Here is a 17,936-nt window from a genome sequence, read left to right as displayed (position 1 = left end):
CCCAAGGAATACTTCTACAGCATAAGATTCGGACGGACCCCAGAAGTGCAAAACAGATTTCTGAGTATCTGATGATACTGCCATATTTAGACATAAACAACTATTTTAGCTCCCCAAAGTCACCAAGCTGCCCTCCTCCAGAAATAATTAGCAAGTGTCTATGATAAAGTCCCTATGCTGAGGCAGGACTTGGTCATCTTTATCATCTGTGATGAACACAGCCAAGTCTTAAGACGGCAGGTCATACTTGTGACTTCTGAAGTTTTCCTTTTCAAACCCTCATCAACCAATTCTGGTTAAACACACCCCAATTTGGATCTACTCCCTTTAAGTGTCCTAGAAGACCCTAAGCCTCTCTGGATTCCCACAGAGGTGGAAAGGTCACAGTGGCAGCGACTACCCAGTAACTCAAGTCACTACATGCCAAAGGAGGCAGGGTGATGAAACCAGAGTTAGATGTAAGGTTCCTGAAAACAAGATGTTATTTTGCTCAGATGAAGAGTTCTGGAGATGGATGGTGGGGATGGTTAGCGTAACAGTGTGAATGTCCTAAACACCACTGAACTGTATACTTAAAAATGGTAAAGATGGTAAACTAAGTTATGTGTATTTTACCTCAATTTAAAAATGTTATTTTGCTCAACTACTCCCAACATTCTATTTCTTTTTTTTTTTATATTTCTGCTACAATATGATATAATGAATGTATAACAAAAGAGACAGCATCTCTCAGGAATAGCAAACATCGATGGAGCACAGACCCAAGAAAAAAATGGGCCCTTGAATTAAGCTGGTCTAGCTTTTCACATATGAGAAAAGCTTCACTCGGGTCTGGGATGTGTCATACAGGGCCCGATTTCCTCACTAAAATCCCCCTCCGAGGCAGAGTGGCTGGGGAGGCTGGAAAGTCGCTCACCGGTAAAGGCACTGCGGCAGACACACAGGTAGTCGTTGGTAAGCTGTATGCAGTCTAGGCTGCCCTCAGAGCTGCAGGGGTTGGAGAGGCACTCGTTGATGTCCCCCTCACACCGCTCTCCAGCAAAGCCAGGCAAGCAACGACAACTGTAGCCCCCAATCCTATCCACACACTGACCGCCATTAAGGCAGTGGGGACCCCTGGCACAGTCATCAATGTTCTCTTCACAAAGCAGGCCTGGACGAAAGAGAGGAGAGAGAGAAAATCATGACAATCCTTGGAACGCTCCTTTCCAGCAAGGGAGAACCACCCTTGTTGGCACTTTCACAATTAGTCAGGCTACATTCCTCAGTCTGCGGTGGGAACTTTTAGGTCAGGCAGGGCAAAACACACTCTTGATCAAGGGCAGCTGCTATCCTCTTGGTCAGCAGTAAGGAAAGAATGTACTCAGGGCTTCACACGTTCTCTCCCACACAACCGAAAGAAGCAGCTCACCAGGTAGTAGCTAGCATTATTTTCATTAATTTATTCATTTTGATTCAAAATATAAAAACAGTTAAAAAATAGCAATAAATAAATAGATTACAAGTAAGAATTGGAAGAATTCTTGGTAAGAATTGGAAGTAAATTTTGAGTGACATAATTGACTTTTCCTGTAAAATAGTATAAGCGCACTAATATCTGGTATTGAAAAAACAGAGGGGAAGTATCCTGTTGAGAGCTCAAAGGTTATTCCATTTAAAACAGAACTCATTCAATGTGCTGTAGTTGTAAATGAGTCATCAAGCATGAGTATCTGTAAATATTTTTGAGAAAGAAACAAAAGAAATCAATGACTATTCTAGAAATGATTTCATGATTAATTCAAAAAATTGCAAAAGAAAGGAAAGCAGTTCTGTATTCCTACCACTTGTAATAGCAAGACTATTGGAAAGAAAACAAAAATGTAAGAAAAGGCCTCATTTTCAATAGCAGTAGCAAAAGATAAAATACCTAAGAATAATCTTAACAAGAAATGTGCTACACCTACGTGAAGGCTTTAAAATAGACCTGAAAGGCTCAAAAGGAAACTTGAATAAATGGAAAGACATTATGGTTTGGTTAGGAAGACTCCTCATCATAAAGATGTCAGTCTTCTTTACACAAATTCATAAATTTAATGTGACGCCGATAAAAATACTAACAGGATTTTTAATAGACAATCTGATTCTAAAATTATATAGAAAAACAAACTATAACCACAGCCTGGAAAACTGTGAAAAAGAAGATCCTTAATATTTAAAGCAGAGAGGCATTGATAAATTAATAGAATAATAGAACAAAAAGGAAAGCCCGAAAAACACCCGAATACACATGGGAATTTAGAATTTGATAAACGTGCCATCTCAAATCACTGTATGAAAGATCAAATATTCAGTAAATTGTGTTGGGACAAATCAGTAGCCATATGGAAAAAGTTCTCCAGTATTCTAGTACTTGAAGAAAATATGTGAGAATTCCTTTATAATCTTAGAATGTGAACAGTGTTGCTGACTAGGATTCAAAACACAGAAACCATAAAAAAAAACCCTGATAAATTCAACCTGATTAAAAATAAAAATCTCTGCATGAAAAATTCCCAAAAGAAAATTAAAAAACAAAAAGCAATACATCGGGAATATACTTATATTTTGTTTCATAGACATCTGTTCTCTGTAAAATATTAAGATAAACAACATAACAGGAAAAAAGGATACAGATATGAACAGAGAAACCATAGAAAAAAGAAAACCAAATGACTCTTAAATGAGAGTATGTCCATTCACATTGAGGAGAAGCCCACAGGTTTGCTCATACATTGCAATTCAGTAATATCAACCGAAATTACAAATGCACACATTCTCTAATCCAGCAATTCCATTTCTGAAAATTTATTCTACAAATACACTTACACACATGCTAGACAATTCACATTTCTATCATTAGGGCACTGGTTAAGTAAAATATGGTATGCCCATAAAAGGGATTTCTGCAGAATAAAAAAGATGAAGGAGGTTCTATATTTTGATATAGAAACATCTCCAATTAAGTAAAAAAAAAAAAAAAAAACCAAGTGCAAAATACTGTGTCTAATCTATTTTCAGAGTAAGAAGTGGGTATTAAAAATATCTTTGTCCTTGGCATCTATATACATAAGGAAACTCTGAAGGATACATTAAAAAAAAAACTCAAGAAAGATACACAGAAAACTAAAGAAAAGTGGTGTTTACTTGTTTGTGAGAGAAGGAGAACTAGGTATATGGGAAAGAGAGTTTTCACTGTATGCTCTTTCTACGTGTGTGTGTGTGTGTGTGTGTGTGTGTGTTGGGGCGGGGGGTTGTATAAAATTGTGGACCATGTGCATACATTACCTATTAACAAACAAAATCAAAAATTGCAAAGTAAAAGCAAACCGGTATGTGCTCCCACTCTCATAGAATATATGGTATTCTATGGACTGCTAGTAAAATGAACACAGATGCTTATCCTCCCATCAGAATAGAACCAGCAGTCATGAACAGACCTATCAAGTAAAAGAGAGGTCAACCTCAGCCTGAGGCAGAAGAACTATTACAGTTAGTTCTTGACGTGGGGGACTGGAGGCAACCCAGGCCAAGATCCAAAGCTCAGGAGTATAGAAAGAAAAGCAATAGTGGTAACTCTAGCAATGAGGCTGTGGGACTTGAGAGTCCTCTGGAATGTTCACCAAGGGCCAGAGAGAAATAAATACCACTCCACATATCTAACCAAACACAACAGTATAATAACTCAACGAGTTCTAAGTATGACAAACTCAAAGAGATCCACACCTACACACATCACAAAAGACAGAGAATTTTGAAAGCATCAAGAGAGAAGAGACTCATCATGTACAGGGATCCTCAATAAGGTTAGCAGCTAATTTCTCATTAAAAAAATGGAGGTCAAATCACATGGGATGGGATGACACATTCAAAGTACCAGAAGAAAAAGACTGTTAATAATAACAGCAAAACTATCATTTCAGCCATCCTTAACAAATGGTTAGAAGAGAGAAATTTCGTTGCCTTATGAAACGATCCATTCTAGGACTGATATCTCTAATTAATAAAAAGTTAACGGTAAAAAAAAAAAAAAGTTAATGGTATAGCAGAGATTTTAGTGTAGATGAATGTCCATGTGCTTGCCTACATTTCCCAGTCTCCCTTGAAGCCAGGTTGAGACCATTTTACTACTTCTGGCCAGTATACTGTGAGCAGTAGTGATGGGTGTCACTTCCAGACTGAGGTATTGAAAGCTGCTGCATGACCCTGTAAGTCTGTCCCTCTTCCCCTGCTGTGGAGGTCTTGGAGGCCCCGTGCTGCAAGCCACATTTCTAAAACATAAAGAGAGGTAGCCCAACACACTCAGACTTGATCTGAGTGACAAAAAAGAAAAATTGTTGTGTTAAGCCACTGAGATTTGAGGTTTAATTTGCTACTACCAGAATCACAGTTTGTCCCATACAGTACAAGTATTCAAAGGACCAAGCTAACAGCAAGTCAAAATTAACTTCTACTTCTCTTTCAGGCACTGAGCAGAGAACTCAGTACTTTTACAGGACAAATCTTCAAATATTCAAAGGCTGTTTCTCCCTAATTGTTTCTTCCCCGTTAACCTCATTGCTCAATAACTAGCCTACTGGTGGGGTACTCTTCCATTTTAACTTAGCCAAAGTCTGAACTCAAGAAGGGTAAATTAGCAAAATTCACTGACACAAAGGTCTAAGACAGTCTAACTATTTCTCTAACATTCTATTCTCTTTGACAGTGAGGATCGATTTCCCACCATTGTGGGTGGCCTCTTTTTCTTTTTTTCACGAGCTGCTCAGAGCAGGTACCATTATAACTACATCTCTTCCAAAAAACAATACTCTACGCTCTTTCCAAGAGATTGTTTGGAGGCAGGGGAGTGCCCCTGGCAAAATGATGGCTCCGTCACCCACCATCTAGGGTTGTGTCTCATTAGGTCTTACTGCAATTCTTAGCTACAGTCTTGGGCCATCAGTGTTCTCCCCTGGCCTTATGAAAATAGGCCAATGTTGTCATGTCATTCATTTCCCCACTTTATGGAGGCAAAACTTGGCAAGTTTAAAAAAATAACATGAGCTGGTAAATATGAATTATTTTTTCAAGAGGCCACTAGTTGTCTTCCCGAGAAGCACCAAGAAATCTTGCTAACCAGGTCAACTTTGCTGCAACCTTATGGCATTTTCACGTTCCGTGTTTCACGGATCTCAACAACAACCAGACAGAATTGGAGTCAGAACATCAGAGCTAGGCAAGAGATGAATGAAATGGCTTGAATTACCAGGATTCAGATAATGCTTGATTTTTAAAAACCCACTCAACACTAAAAATGCATTTATAACTTAGAGAATGCCCTGGATGGAAGACAGGTAAGGCTGATTTCATACCCCGAGTGCCTGGTGGGCAGGAGCACTTGAAATGGTTCACAAGGTCGATACAGGTGCCTCCGTTCTGGCATGGCTGGTTCTGGCACTCATCCACTTCATACTCGCAATTGACACCCTGATATCCTGGGACACACTGCCAAGAGCAAGCAAAACGAACAAGAAATATTGGCCCATTGTAGGACACAGACCTTGAGAGCAAATGAGATCTGGTAAGTTACCTGTGACCCTCTTCCCCCAGCCCTTGCACGCTTCTCTGGCATCATCACACTCTCTACTAACAATCTCGTGCAGAGTTAGCTCACATCTTACTGGCATTTATCACTTCCAGCCGAAAGTGACAAAAAGCCACTTGAAGGGGAAGGCAAGGACTGAATATTCTGAGCGATATTTCAGAGGATGCCTGTGCAAAACTTTCGTCCCTCCTGTGCGCAGGCTTCCCCTAAAATCTGCATTCCTTTGTATGTGATGAGGACCCTGTGACTCACTCTAACAGTATGTGTGGATGGTAGTAAAGATATCACATGGATTGATCTCCAGGTTGAGGAAACTACATGTTTAAGTGTGAGAAACTGACTGGTATGGGGTGAGGGCCCAGAGAGGTGGGCTAGCTAGCTGGGCTAGAGGTAGGGGTTCCAGGGCTTTTAGGACTGATCAAGAAAGAAGATACTGACCACAAAGTGGCTCTATTTGGGAAATGTTTTGAGTCCCTCACAGCATAAGATCATCCAGAGGGAGAAAGAGGGTAAGGAGAGGAGGGCAGATGAACTTGGAGGGAAGGGGGTTACAGAGATGGGGCTGACGTGTTTGGTGATATCACTCAGCAGCCAGGCCAAGGTCTGTGGATCAGAGAGCTCTGAAGGGCAGCTGTGGCTTGGTATCTTCGTGTCCTGGGGCTTATCTTACCTACGGCTAGCAGTGTCTGGTGCAGGTTTGCAGAATATACAAAGCAGGCAGGCTCTAAGTGGCTAAATTCTACTTATTAAGGCTATGTTTAAAACAACTGGATGTGTCAAAATTTGAGTTTGGTTCCAGTGGTTTCTGAGCTACCAGGTCTCAGCCTGCTGTGAAGAAATAAACAACTTAGGGACCAATATACAGATGCCATCTTTGGCTCATTTATGATAAGTAGACAAGCAAAGCTTTTCTCAGTGTTGCTTGGTGGTCTAAATTGGGATCAAATCCATGTCTCTGGTCTTTTGTTAAAATCTTGATCTAACCATTATCAGCCCAGACATTAAGAAGACATGACATGTCCCTTAAAAGACACACACATCCTCAAGTATACACATGTAACAGTATGACACTACACAGAACAGGCTAAGCAACATTTTTTTGAGAGAATTATTAGTTGGTTGATCAATGACTGTATACAAAGATGACATGGGTCAAAGGGACACGCCTCAAAGTGGCTTCTCCTATCTCAACTGCTATTCAGGGAAATACCAGGAGCCGCAGGGCTGGGTGGGACTGTGAAATGCACAGCAGGCGAATGTTGGCTTTGAATCCTGGAAGCAGCCCTGTGGAAGATGGTTCCAGATCTCTGTAAAATTATCTTACCAGAGCTATTTTAACTTATTGCACAGGGGGACTGAAAAAAAAACAGTGATTAGTAAACACTGTAATTGTAACTGGAAAAAAAAATCTATAAATTGTGAAAATAAGACATAAGCAGCTAAACTCAATATGCTAATGTTCGTAGGAGTTGTGCCATCTTCTGGGAGGTCTCTGACCTCTCCCTGCTCATCTTACTCACCTCACATCTGTATCCACCAATGAAGTCCCTGCAGGTGGCTCCGTGCTGGCAAGGATTGGACGAGCACTCATCCAGCTGATCCTCACAGTAGCTCCCGGTGTAGCCCAGGGGGCACTGGCAGTGATGCGAGTTGCCAGCACTGATACAGATGCCTGAGTGCTGGCACAGGCGGTCAACGGGCACCCCTGGGAAACCCAGTGGAGGAAGAAACATCACGGAAGGGCACACAACACGTCAGGTTCAGACCAACTAATCTAAGCCGGTTGACACATCAAACTTTATTATTGTCTAGTTCACAATCCTCGGTACCAGTTTTATATTAAAAATAAACAAGCCCTGAAAGTGGAATATGCCTTCCTTTCACTTCAAATACCTTTCTTTTTGGAATCTCTAGAGCTGTTCCTCTGCCCTTTCACCTTCTGTTTCAGACCCTTTCTCCAGAGTCTTCTCCATCCACTCCTGTCTTCTCTTCCCTCTCCTCCCATGATAACAATAGTTGCCCTAAAACGCTGCTGGTCAGTCAATACTTTGTGGACGGACCCTTGAGTCTGAGGGGGCACAGCTCACCTCTGTGGGAGGCCGCAACCTCACAGGAGACATTGGGCACGTCACAGTAAGCACCAGCCCATCCAGACGGACACAGGCACCGGGACTGTGCTTTTTCCTGAATGCAAGTACCTTTGTTTTTACATGGAGACCGACTGCAGAGGTTCACCAGGGTCTGAAACAGGGGCATACACATACATCAACATCCAGACACCAGAAACGAAAAAAAAGTTACACTGCGTTTTAAGAAATCAAACTAATTAATAATTTAAAAAAAGAGGCCTCACCCAAGCCTTAAACTTAGATCCACTGTCCCCGGATAATCCAATCATTTTATACAGTCTAATTCCTTTTAGCTCTGCTATTTAAAAATTCTTACCACACAAGTTTAAGAATTTGAGGAAGCCCAATAGGTTAAGTCATCCCCTAGGCCACACTTACATCTAGAAACATGGCCACCCTATGGGGCTAGAAAGAAAGAGAGAGTTAAAGTTGTCAGACAGCTCCTACGTGCTGCTCCTGAGTGAGAAATCCACGTGGGGCTTGATCAAGTCTGTCTGCGGTGAATATGAGTGAAAGGACTTAAAGCCTGTTAATAAACCTAAAAACTGTCAAAGAGCTTATGTGATGGGAGAAACTCAGGCTTATGAAAAGCATGAGACAAAGACTGTAAGTGAACTAGCACCTTCTCCAAAACTCACATGGGGTGGCCTGGCCCCCGGGGAGAGGAAGGCCATACTCAACAGTACAGACCTTTTGTGAAAGAAAGGGGGAAGGGCAGAGCGCTCCACGAGCACCTGTAGTCTGCACTGTGAGAACAAGCAGGAGCCCTGTGAAGAACACCCTCCTGAAGGGCGAGCTGGGACTAAGCGAGAGAGAGGCATGGACATATATACACTAGCAAACGTAAGGTAGCTAGCTAGTGGGAAGCAGCCGCATAGCACAGGGAGATCAGCTCGGTGCTTTGTGACCACCTAGAGGGGTGGGATAGGGAGAGTGGGAGGGAGGGAGACGCAAGAGGGAAGAGATATGGGAACATATGTATATGTATAACTGATTCACTTTGTTATAAAGCAGAAACTAACACACCACTGTAAAGCAATTATACTCCAATAAAGATGTAAAAAAAAAAAAAAAAATACCCTCCTGATCCACAGAATCAGCAACAAGCTGTTTAACAGGCAGAGGTGCTTATAGCACCTTTGCTTACAGCAAAGCCTTATCGAAGTGTACTCTGTAAGTCTAGTTAAACGCGGCCATTTATTCCTAAGTTCTTTGGACTGCTGTTATTCTATCATGTACCATTGTTTGAGAGGTAAAGCTACATAAAATTAAACACAATGCTGTTTGGTACGCAACCTTGGAAAAGTTACTTTGCCCCTCTGGGGCTCCGTTTCTTCTTCCATGAAATGAAAGGCTAGACCAGTCAGCTCTGAGGGGTCCTTCCCTTATAAGAGTCTATGAAAACGTATATTATTATAAATAGTTGAATTTAAAAGACATGTGAATAGCTTGGTTTTGAGACTGTTACAATATTGCAAGACATGATAATTCTCATTATCCCCTTAGATGTTGTACCTGAATTTTTAAAATCGTATTTTGATTGTTCTTTATTTCCCTTTTTGTATTTCCTAAATGATATCTATGTGCTTATTTCCCACATGCATTTTCTGCAGTTCTTGGTTAGCCTGTTATAACAATTTTATATTTGTTAATCCACGTAATCTTGCCAGTGTCACCATTTTGGAATCTACCAGCTATTAAGAAGCTCTCCAGATTTATCTCAGGGACATCCCTAAGACCCAGAACTTTCTCTTTTGGGTGGGGCTTATTCTGCCTAGAAAAGTAATAGGTGTAATATTCAACTATTCTGAGGGAGCTGAATGAATGGGATGGGGTCTAATTACCTGACAGTTTTTCCCAGTGTAGCCCAATGGGCAGATGCAGCGGTAGGTACCCAGGCCATCAACACATACTCCTTCATTCAGGCATGGATGAGAGTTGCATTCATTGATCTCATGGAGGCAGAAGGGGCCAGTGAAGCCCACAGGGCACAAGCAAGAGAAGGAGTTAATCCCATCGATACATGTGCCACCGTTGAAACAGGAGCTAAGAAGCAAACAGGGAGAACAACATTAGCTATGCAATCTGGTTCCTCTGACCTGCTATTTAAAAACTAAGGTTCCTGGAATCTAAGATATTACAGAGGCAAATACTCCTGAGCACCCAAAACTCCTATATCCAGTAAACTTTACCTTTTTCCAAACTAGAATGGGCACCAGTCAGCCTGAATCTCAGCTTCCTTTGCACAGCCAAAAAGGTTAGAGGAGTATTTAAAAGTCTGAGCTTATTAGAGGCTGAGGTTCCTAAAGAAAGTGAAGGTTTCCAAGTTTTACCCCGTGCTTCTGTAGCTTTCCATGTCTCAGATTTCATTTTATCCCTAAGTCAATTTAATTTATAAGGGAAGTGTTAAATAAATAGCTCTTGACTCTAGATTTCTTTATGGAAGAGAAACAGAACAAATTTGTTGATAATTAAAAAAGAAACAAACCTCCCAGAAATTACTTAAAGAGGGATGACAAATCTGCAAAGAAATAGGAATTTCTTAATTGTCAACTAAAATGAACAAGAGACCAAAAGGATATGGAATAGAATTATAGCTCTTTCTGTTTCCTATGCAAGCAACAAATGATGATCCATCTCACTAAGTTGTTTTTTTTCTGCGGTACGCGGGCCTCTCGTTGCTGTGGCCTCTCCCGTTGCGGAGCAACAGGCTCCGGACGCGCAGGCCCAGCGGCCATGGCTCACGGGCCCAGCCGCTCCGCGGCATGTGGGATCCTCCCGGACCCGGGCACGAACCCGTGTCCCCTGCATCAGCAGGCGGACTCTCAACCACTGTGCCACCAGGGAAGCCCTCTCACTAAGTTTATCAACCTCTAACCTTTGAGCTTGTAACTACATGTCTACAAGGAATCAGGAACTAGGAAATAAGAGGTGATTATGGGGTGGGATCCAAGTGGATGCCTTATGCCTGTCCCTTGATCCCAGTACTGTGCTCTGTAGTTTCCTCTTGTTTCTCCCTTTGCCCCTAAGACACTGGTGCCTGAGGACACGGGCTGCTCACCTCTCAGTGCACTCGTCAATGTTGTCCTCACAGTGGACTCCATCAAATCCCGCCTGGCACTTGCAGGTGTAACTGTTGACATAGTCAGAGCAGGTCCCTCCGTTCTTACAGGGTTCACTCAGACACTCATCCATGTCTGTCTGACACCTGTCCCCAGTGAAGCCCGGAAGGCATAGGCAGGAGAAAGTATTCACTCCGTCTACACAGGAACCTCCATTCTGGCAAGGATCTAAGCCATTGCACACAAGAATTAGAACTCTGAACAGCAGCATCAAGTTAACCTTAGACTCATAAAGGTGAGTACCCTGCACTGAGTCACACAAAGAACAGAAACAATTCTGACTTTTCTTTGCATCTATTTTGCCCTGACTCCTCCGTTTATGAAAATGAATGCAGTAACACTTCCCTGAGATTCTTAATAATAAGAATCTGTTTAATACCTGGAATGAACTCTCCATATACCACTAACAGTTTTGCAAACTTAATAGTCATAAAACTTGTATTTGTCCCACAAACTTGCATTTGTAAATCAAATATATGCCCCAATACACAGAATCTCAGAAGTATCAATAAAGATTTTCAAAAGGTGTATGTGGTGGTGGAGTGGGTTGGGTAGGCTGGAATAGATAGTAATCAGCCCCCTGCGCTAATCTATCTTTGCTTTCTTTTCCCTCCCTCTCTTCCTTTCTTCCCTCATTTCATTTTTCAAATGCACACAGAACATTTACCAAGACAGACCATACACTGGGCCATATGACATGCTTTAATAAATTTAAAGTAATTCAAATCATGTGAAGAATGTTCACTGATCACAATGGAATTAAACTAGAAATCAGTAACAAAACCTACCTGGAAGGAATCAGCAACAAAAGATATTTGGAAACTAAAGAACACACTTCTAAATAACTTATGAGTCACAGAACAAAACCAAATGGAAACCTGAAAGTATTTTGAGCTGAACGAAAAGAACATGACACATCAAAATTTGTGAAATACAGCTAAAGCTGTATTTTGAGTGTTTTGAGGGAAAATGGATAGCATTAAATGCTTATTTTAGAAGTAGTAGAATGCAACAAAATCTAAACTTCCATCTTAAGAAACTAGAAAAAGAAGGGCAAACTAAAACCAAAGTAGGCAATGAAAAGACTAAAGAGCAGAAATCAATGAAATAGGAAACAGTAAAACAACTGAGAAAAATCATGAAACTAAAACTGGGTTCATTTAAAAGATTATAAATAAATACATACCTACATACATAAGTACACATAATACAGAAACAGATAGGCAGATTACTAAAACCAATAATGCTCCACCGAGAGCAAGCAGATGAAAAAAGAGAGAAGACATAAACTACCAATATCTGAAATAAGAGAAGGGAAATAACCCCATTTTAAAATAAACATTAAAAGTACAATAAAGGAATATCATGAAAGACTCAATGCCAACAATTCTGACAACTTAGATAAAGTAAAACTCATTCCTTGAAAGATGCAAATCACCAAAGCTCAATGAAAAAGAAATAGATACCCTGAACACCTATTAAAGGAATTAAATTTATAATTAAAAACCTTCCCAGAAAGAAAATTCCAGGCCTAGATGTTTAGAAGAAATGATACTAATTCTACTCAAAGTCTTCCAGAAAATAGAAAGGGAACACTTTCTGATTTGTTCTATGAGGCCAGCATCACCCTCTTATCAAAACTTTACAAATACAGTATAAGAAAATTAGAGAACAACATGCCCCATGAACACAGATACAAAAATCCTTAGCAAAATTTGAGTAAATAATATCCAACAATATATGAGAGAGATAACACATCATGACCAAGTAGAATTTATCCCAGAAATTTAAGGTCAGTTCAACATTTGAAAATCAATTAACATAATTCACTTACATTAAAAGACCTTAAAAAACAGTATTACCACCTCAAGAGATACTGAAAAATCATTCGAAAGAAAAGTAACCTTCATTCATTATTAAAAGGAAGAAAATTCTCAGCCAACTGAAGGTAAATTGCAAAATTCTCACCAAAGTGAGGTAACTTGAGGTAAATTCCTCAATTTGATGCTTTTCCCTTAGAATCAAGAACAAGGCAGGACCGGCTTCTCTCACCACTTCTATTCTGCATTTACTGAAGTCAGTGCAATAATGCAAGAAAAATAAATAAAATGCGTACAGATTTAGAAATAAACGAATACAGAAAAGAAATAAAAGGTATAACAGTTGTATTTATTCAGAAATAACATAGTGTATTATCTCTATAAAAAAATCCTAGGAATCTAAACTAAACCAGAAGCTATACTAATCTGGAATTAATGATAAGTGAGTTTAGCAAGATTACAAAACAGAATTACTCATTAAAACCTTTAGAACTCATATTCCCTCTCTTCAGAAAAGAGTTTTCATTATATGATTCTATTTATATAAAACTGTAAAAAAATTCACACAAATCCATAGTGACAGAGAGAGATCCCTGGTTGCCTGGGACAGGAAAGTGGAAAGGAGAGTTAAGTTACAAAAGAGATGAGAATACTTTCAGGGGGGTGGACATGTTCAGTATCTCGAGTATTGGTTTCAGTTGTCGTACAGCAAGACTTATTGACTGGTACATTTAAATACTGGCAGTGTGCTGTATGTTAATGATACTTCAAGAGATGTGCTTTTCTAAAAAAGCTTTCATAGCATTGTCCCCACTTCGTCAATGTACAAAAATCAGTAAGGCAATACTTAGAAGTGACTATCCTGCCTTAACTCCTAAAGCCACTGGCTTCAAAATGAAGATTTTTAAAGTACAAAGACTAAAGACACGTGGTAAACTACTGGATGGCCCATCTCGGCACTGAGAGGTGAGTGCCTCCGCTGAGTTCTGCTCTGCTCCCTATGCTCTCCTCTCCCTCGGGGGCTGAGGAGCAGGCTGGCATACTCACTGGCAAGGCAGTCATCGATGTCCTCCTCACAGTCCATACCACTGAAGCCTGGAGGACACTCGCACATGTAGCTGCCCTGGGTGTTATGGCAGAGACCATGGTTCATGCAGGGCTTGGAGACACACTCGTCAATGTCAACTGTACACCGCTGACCTGGAAACACAGGGGCAATGAACGGTCCAGTCTTTGGAAGTTGATTCCCACAGAAATGTATGTGGGGCCTGAGCTTCAGCTGGGGTAGGTGGGGCTACTCCAAGGATATTCCGGTTGGTCTCCTGCTTCTGGAAGTCCCTTAAGGCTTCTGTGCCCCTAGCAGTTGATGTTACAATCCCCTGTAGAACATCATGGTTTCAGACTCTGGTGGGAGTCCTCTAGCCCCAGAGACATGCAAAATGGAAAGGCTTTCTAAAACATTCCAGTTAGCAGCTTCTATACATGGCCTCCGTTCTTAACAAAAAAGGGCAAGCCTCAAAAGACCAGGTCCTCCGTGTCATCAGATAACCTGACCACTTTGTTTAAGGCTCTTGGTTTCCCCATTCCCATGTTGTTACCTTGCCAGCCAGGAGCACACAGGCAGGTGTAACTCTCAAAATTTGGTGCCTCTTTGCAAACACCAGCATTCTCACAAGGGTTTGGGGAACAGGGAGCTAATACAGTCTGACAGTTCTTTCCTGTAAATCAAATGACAGAGTTCATTATAGAGAAAAATTCCAAGGAAACTGAAACTCCCCCCCACCCCACCAAATCCTATACTGAAGGATGATCTCTGAATTCAGGTCTAACGTAATGGATAAGAGCTTTGGAATCTGAGAGACCTATGGACTTTTGTGTCTTGGCTCTGATGTGATTACTAACAGTGTGATTTCAGGCAAGTTATCTTCTCTGAGCTTCCACATAAATAAGATGGGAATTAGGATGCTATATAACTCATAGAGGCTTTTTGTGGATTAAATGATAAAATGCTTACAAAGTCCTTATTAGCATAGGGCCCAGTACCTAGAGTAAGTACTCAACAACTGTTGGGCTGCTGTCATCTTCATATTATTATCACGAGGGGTTACATGGATTTGGAATCCTGCATCAATCAGGGGTGACAGTTTCTGCATCTTCATAGCTAAGATTCAGCTACTCAGATGCTTAGCCACACAGATCTACCTTCACATGAGCGGGGAAGAAGTAACACAGCCACCTACTCCTCAAAACCTCTGCCGGCCTGTTCCAGAAGGCAATGGGGTTGATGAGAAGGCCACCAGAGGTGGAAAACAGTGAAGTAATTCTGAATGCCTAGTAACATCTCTCCTTATATCAACAACATGACATTGATAGTTGCCCATCAACATTTCCTATCTTAGTATACTGAATATAAGACTCCAGAAAAAAATTAAAAGAATGCTTTTATTAAAGGGGAGATAGGCTTTTTCCAAGACGGCAGAGGAGTAGGAGGACGTGGAGTTGCCCTCTTCCCACAAATGCACTGGGAATACATCTACAAGTGGAACAATTCTCCCAGAGCACCTGCTGAACACTAGCAGAGGACCTTGGACACCTAAAAGGACAAGAAAGATCGCCACATAACCAAGTAGCATGAAAGAAAGAAGAAGGGAAAAGGAAGAGGAGAGGAAGCAGGATGGGACCTGTACCCCTGGCAGGGAGATGAAGGTGAGGAGAGGTTGCCACATCTGGGGAAGCTTCCTCACCGGCAGGGAGATCAGCTGGGACAGAAGGGGAGACTTGGAGACTCAGAGGAGAGCCCGGCAACTGGTCTGTGGCAGGCAGGACACAGTGAGACCTATGCAGATGGTCCATGCCACAGCCCTGTGCCACCCAGCCTGAGACGGGTGCCTGCAGGTGCACACGGGGGCTGGGTGCCAGAACGTGGGGTTTGGAGAGCAGACCTGGGGAGGGGACTGCTGTTGGATGTGAGGAGACAGCCTGAAGGGACGGGAGTGAGGAGCTCTGCAACCAGGAATGCTTGTGGAGGAAGCCCGGACCGCCACAGAAGTGAAGGCCACGTGCAAAGGGCAGGGTCGCCATTGTGCAGCCTCTCTCCTCGTGAGGCGGCCCCTGCCTCCACGGGCACAAGGGAGGGCTCCGGCTGGAGGCCGTTTGTGCACCCCCTTCCCTTGCTTCCTCTGCCCCCATCCCCCACACCCCAGCCTGGACAGCACGCTGGCCCCCGTCGCCACCTGGGCCCCTTCCAGCCTGACGAGCTCGTGTGCTCCGGCCACCTCTGGAGCAGACTCCGGTGAGAGGATCACACACAGAGGTGGGGCTGAAACCACAGCTGAGCCCCAGGGCCCGTGTGACTAAGGAAGAAGACCTTAAGCCTCTCCTCACAGCTACACGAACCCAGAGTTACACCTCCTCTGATGGCTTCCTAAATTCAGCGCCTGCGAGACATCCCAAAGGACAAGTGCTCTTGCAGCTGGGATGGGTCTGGCTTTAGCAGCTGTAGGCTTTGTGGGCACATACACAGAGGCTGGGCCAGGTCAGAATCTGAGCTGCCACCACAGCTCCCACAGCGGGTCCAGGTTCATTACTACTGCAGTCCCGGGACCTGACTTCAGTGGATCTGCGCCAGTGGCCTGGTGGAAACAATGCCTGAGAGTCACCAGGGCCAACTGCCAGCATACCCACAGTTACAGTGAGACCAAAAGCAGTGCCAACAACAGTGTACTTTGTGAGCCTGCACAATGGGCAAAAGGGGACACAATAGAGCACATTCACGGGTGAACAGCTCCAAAGGAGGAAAACTCAGTGACTCCTCTCCCAGTGGGAGCACTCCAATCCCACCTTCCTTGCACTGCAGATCAAAAACACAGTTAAGAAACAGATCTAGGGGCCTCTACTCCAACAACTAGGGATCAGGCCCTGCCCCTGACAGGACAGTGACAACCACAGAGCAAAAAGGAGGCCCTGCTCAATATCCAGGACCAGCTCTGATCACCACAACACCAACCAAACTCCCTATCAAGGGGATAATGGTACAAGCCTCTGGACCAACCTCACCCACCAGGGGGCAGACACAAGAAGCAAGAGGAACTACAATCCTGCAGCCTGTGGAAAGGAGAACATAAACACAGTAAGAGTGACAAAATGAGAAGTAAAAGAAATATATTGCAGACAAAGGAGCGAGATAGAAACCTATAAGAACAACTAAATGAAGAGGAGATAGGCAATCTACCTGAAAAAGAATTCAGAGTAATAATAGTAAAGATGATCCAAGATCTCGGAAAAAGAATGGAGGCACGGCTCGAGAAGATATAGGAAATGTTTAACAAAGACCTAGAAGAACTAAAAAACAAACAGAGATGAACAATACAGTAACTGAAATTAAAAATACACTAGAAGGAACCAATGGCAGAATAACTGAGGCAGAAGAACAGATAAGTGATCTGGAAGACAGAATGGTAGAAATCTCTGTGGTGGAACAGAATAAAGAAAAAATAATGAAAAGAAATGCAGACAGTCTCAGAAACCTCTGGGATAACATCAAATGCACCAACATTCAAATTATAGGAGTCCCAGAAAAAAAAGAGAAAGGGCCTGAGAAAATATTTGAAGAGATTACAGTCAAAAACTTCCCTAACATGGGAAAGGAAACAGTCACCCAAGTCCAGGAAGTACAGAGAGTCCCATACAGGATAAACCCAAGGAGGAACATGCCCAGACACACAATAATCTAACTAACAAAAATTAAATACAAAGAAAAAATATTAAAAGCAACAAGGGAAAAGCAAGAAATAACATACAAGGGAATCCCCCATAAGGTAATCAGCTGATTTTTCAGCAGAAGCTCTGCAGGCCAGAAGGGAGTGGCATGATATATTTTAAGTGATGAAAGGAAAAAACCTACAACCAAGAATACTCTACCCAGCAAAGCTCTCATTCAGAGTTGATGGAGAAATCAAAAGCTTTACAGAGAAGTAAAAGCTTTACAGAGAAGCAAAAGCTAAGAGAATTCAGCATCACCAAACCAGCTTTACAACAAATGCTAAAGGAACTTCTCTAGGCGGGAAACACAAGAGAAAAGAACAAAAGAGGAAAGGAAGAAAAAAGGATCTACAAAAACAAACCCAAAACAATTAAGAAAATGCCAATAGGCACACACGTATCAATACTTACCTTAAATATAAATGGATTAAACGTTTCAACCAAAAGACACAGACTGGCCAAATGGATACAAAAATAAGATCCATATATATGCTGCCTACAA

The 17,936-nt window shown here is 42.1% G+C and overlaps 1 protein-coding gene across 1 annotated transcript in view; it reads right to left on the bottom strand.

The window, feature by feature from the left end:
- Window positions 1-17,936, bottom strand: part of NOTCH2 (notch receptor 2) — a 177,544-nt gene that overhangs the window by 16,985 nt on the left and 142,623 nt on the right. The window contains exons 16-23 of the mRNA XM_082834020.1: window positions 14,272-14,391; window positions 13,721-13,873; window positions 10,793-11,021; window positions 9,576-9,777; window positions 7,690-7,843; window positions 7,123-7,307; window positions 5,370-5,502; window positions 917-1,153 (exon numbers count right to left, since the gene is read on the bottom strand). Of these exons, the coding sequence (XP_082690146.1) occupies window positions 917-1,153; window positions 5,370-5,502; window positions 7,123-7,307; window positions 7,690-7,843; window positions 9,576-9,777; window positions 10,793-11,021; window positions 13,721-13,873; window positions 14,272-14,391 (1,413 nt within the window). The remainder of the gene's footprint in view (window positions 1-916; window positions 1,154-5,369; window positions 5,503-7,122; window positions 7,308-7,689; window positions 7,844-9,575; window positions 9,778-10,792; window positions 11,022-13,720; window positions 13,874-14,271; window positions 14,392-17,936) is intronic.

Source organism: Leucopleurus acutus, assembly GCF_964270905.1.
Source record: "Leucopleurus acutus genome assembly, chromosome: 2".
Classification (NCBI taxonomy): domain Eukaryota; kingdom Metazoa; phylum Chordata; class Mammalia; order Artiodactyla; family Delphinidae; genus Leucopleurus; species Leucopleurus acutus.
Note: the sequence above shows the minus strand (reverse complement) of the source record. Positions and strands in the feature narration are given on the sequence as shown.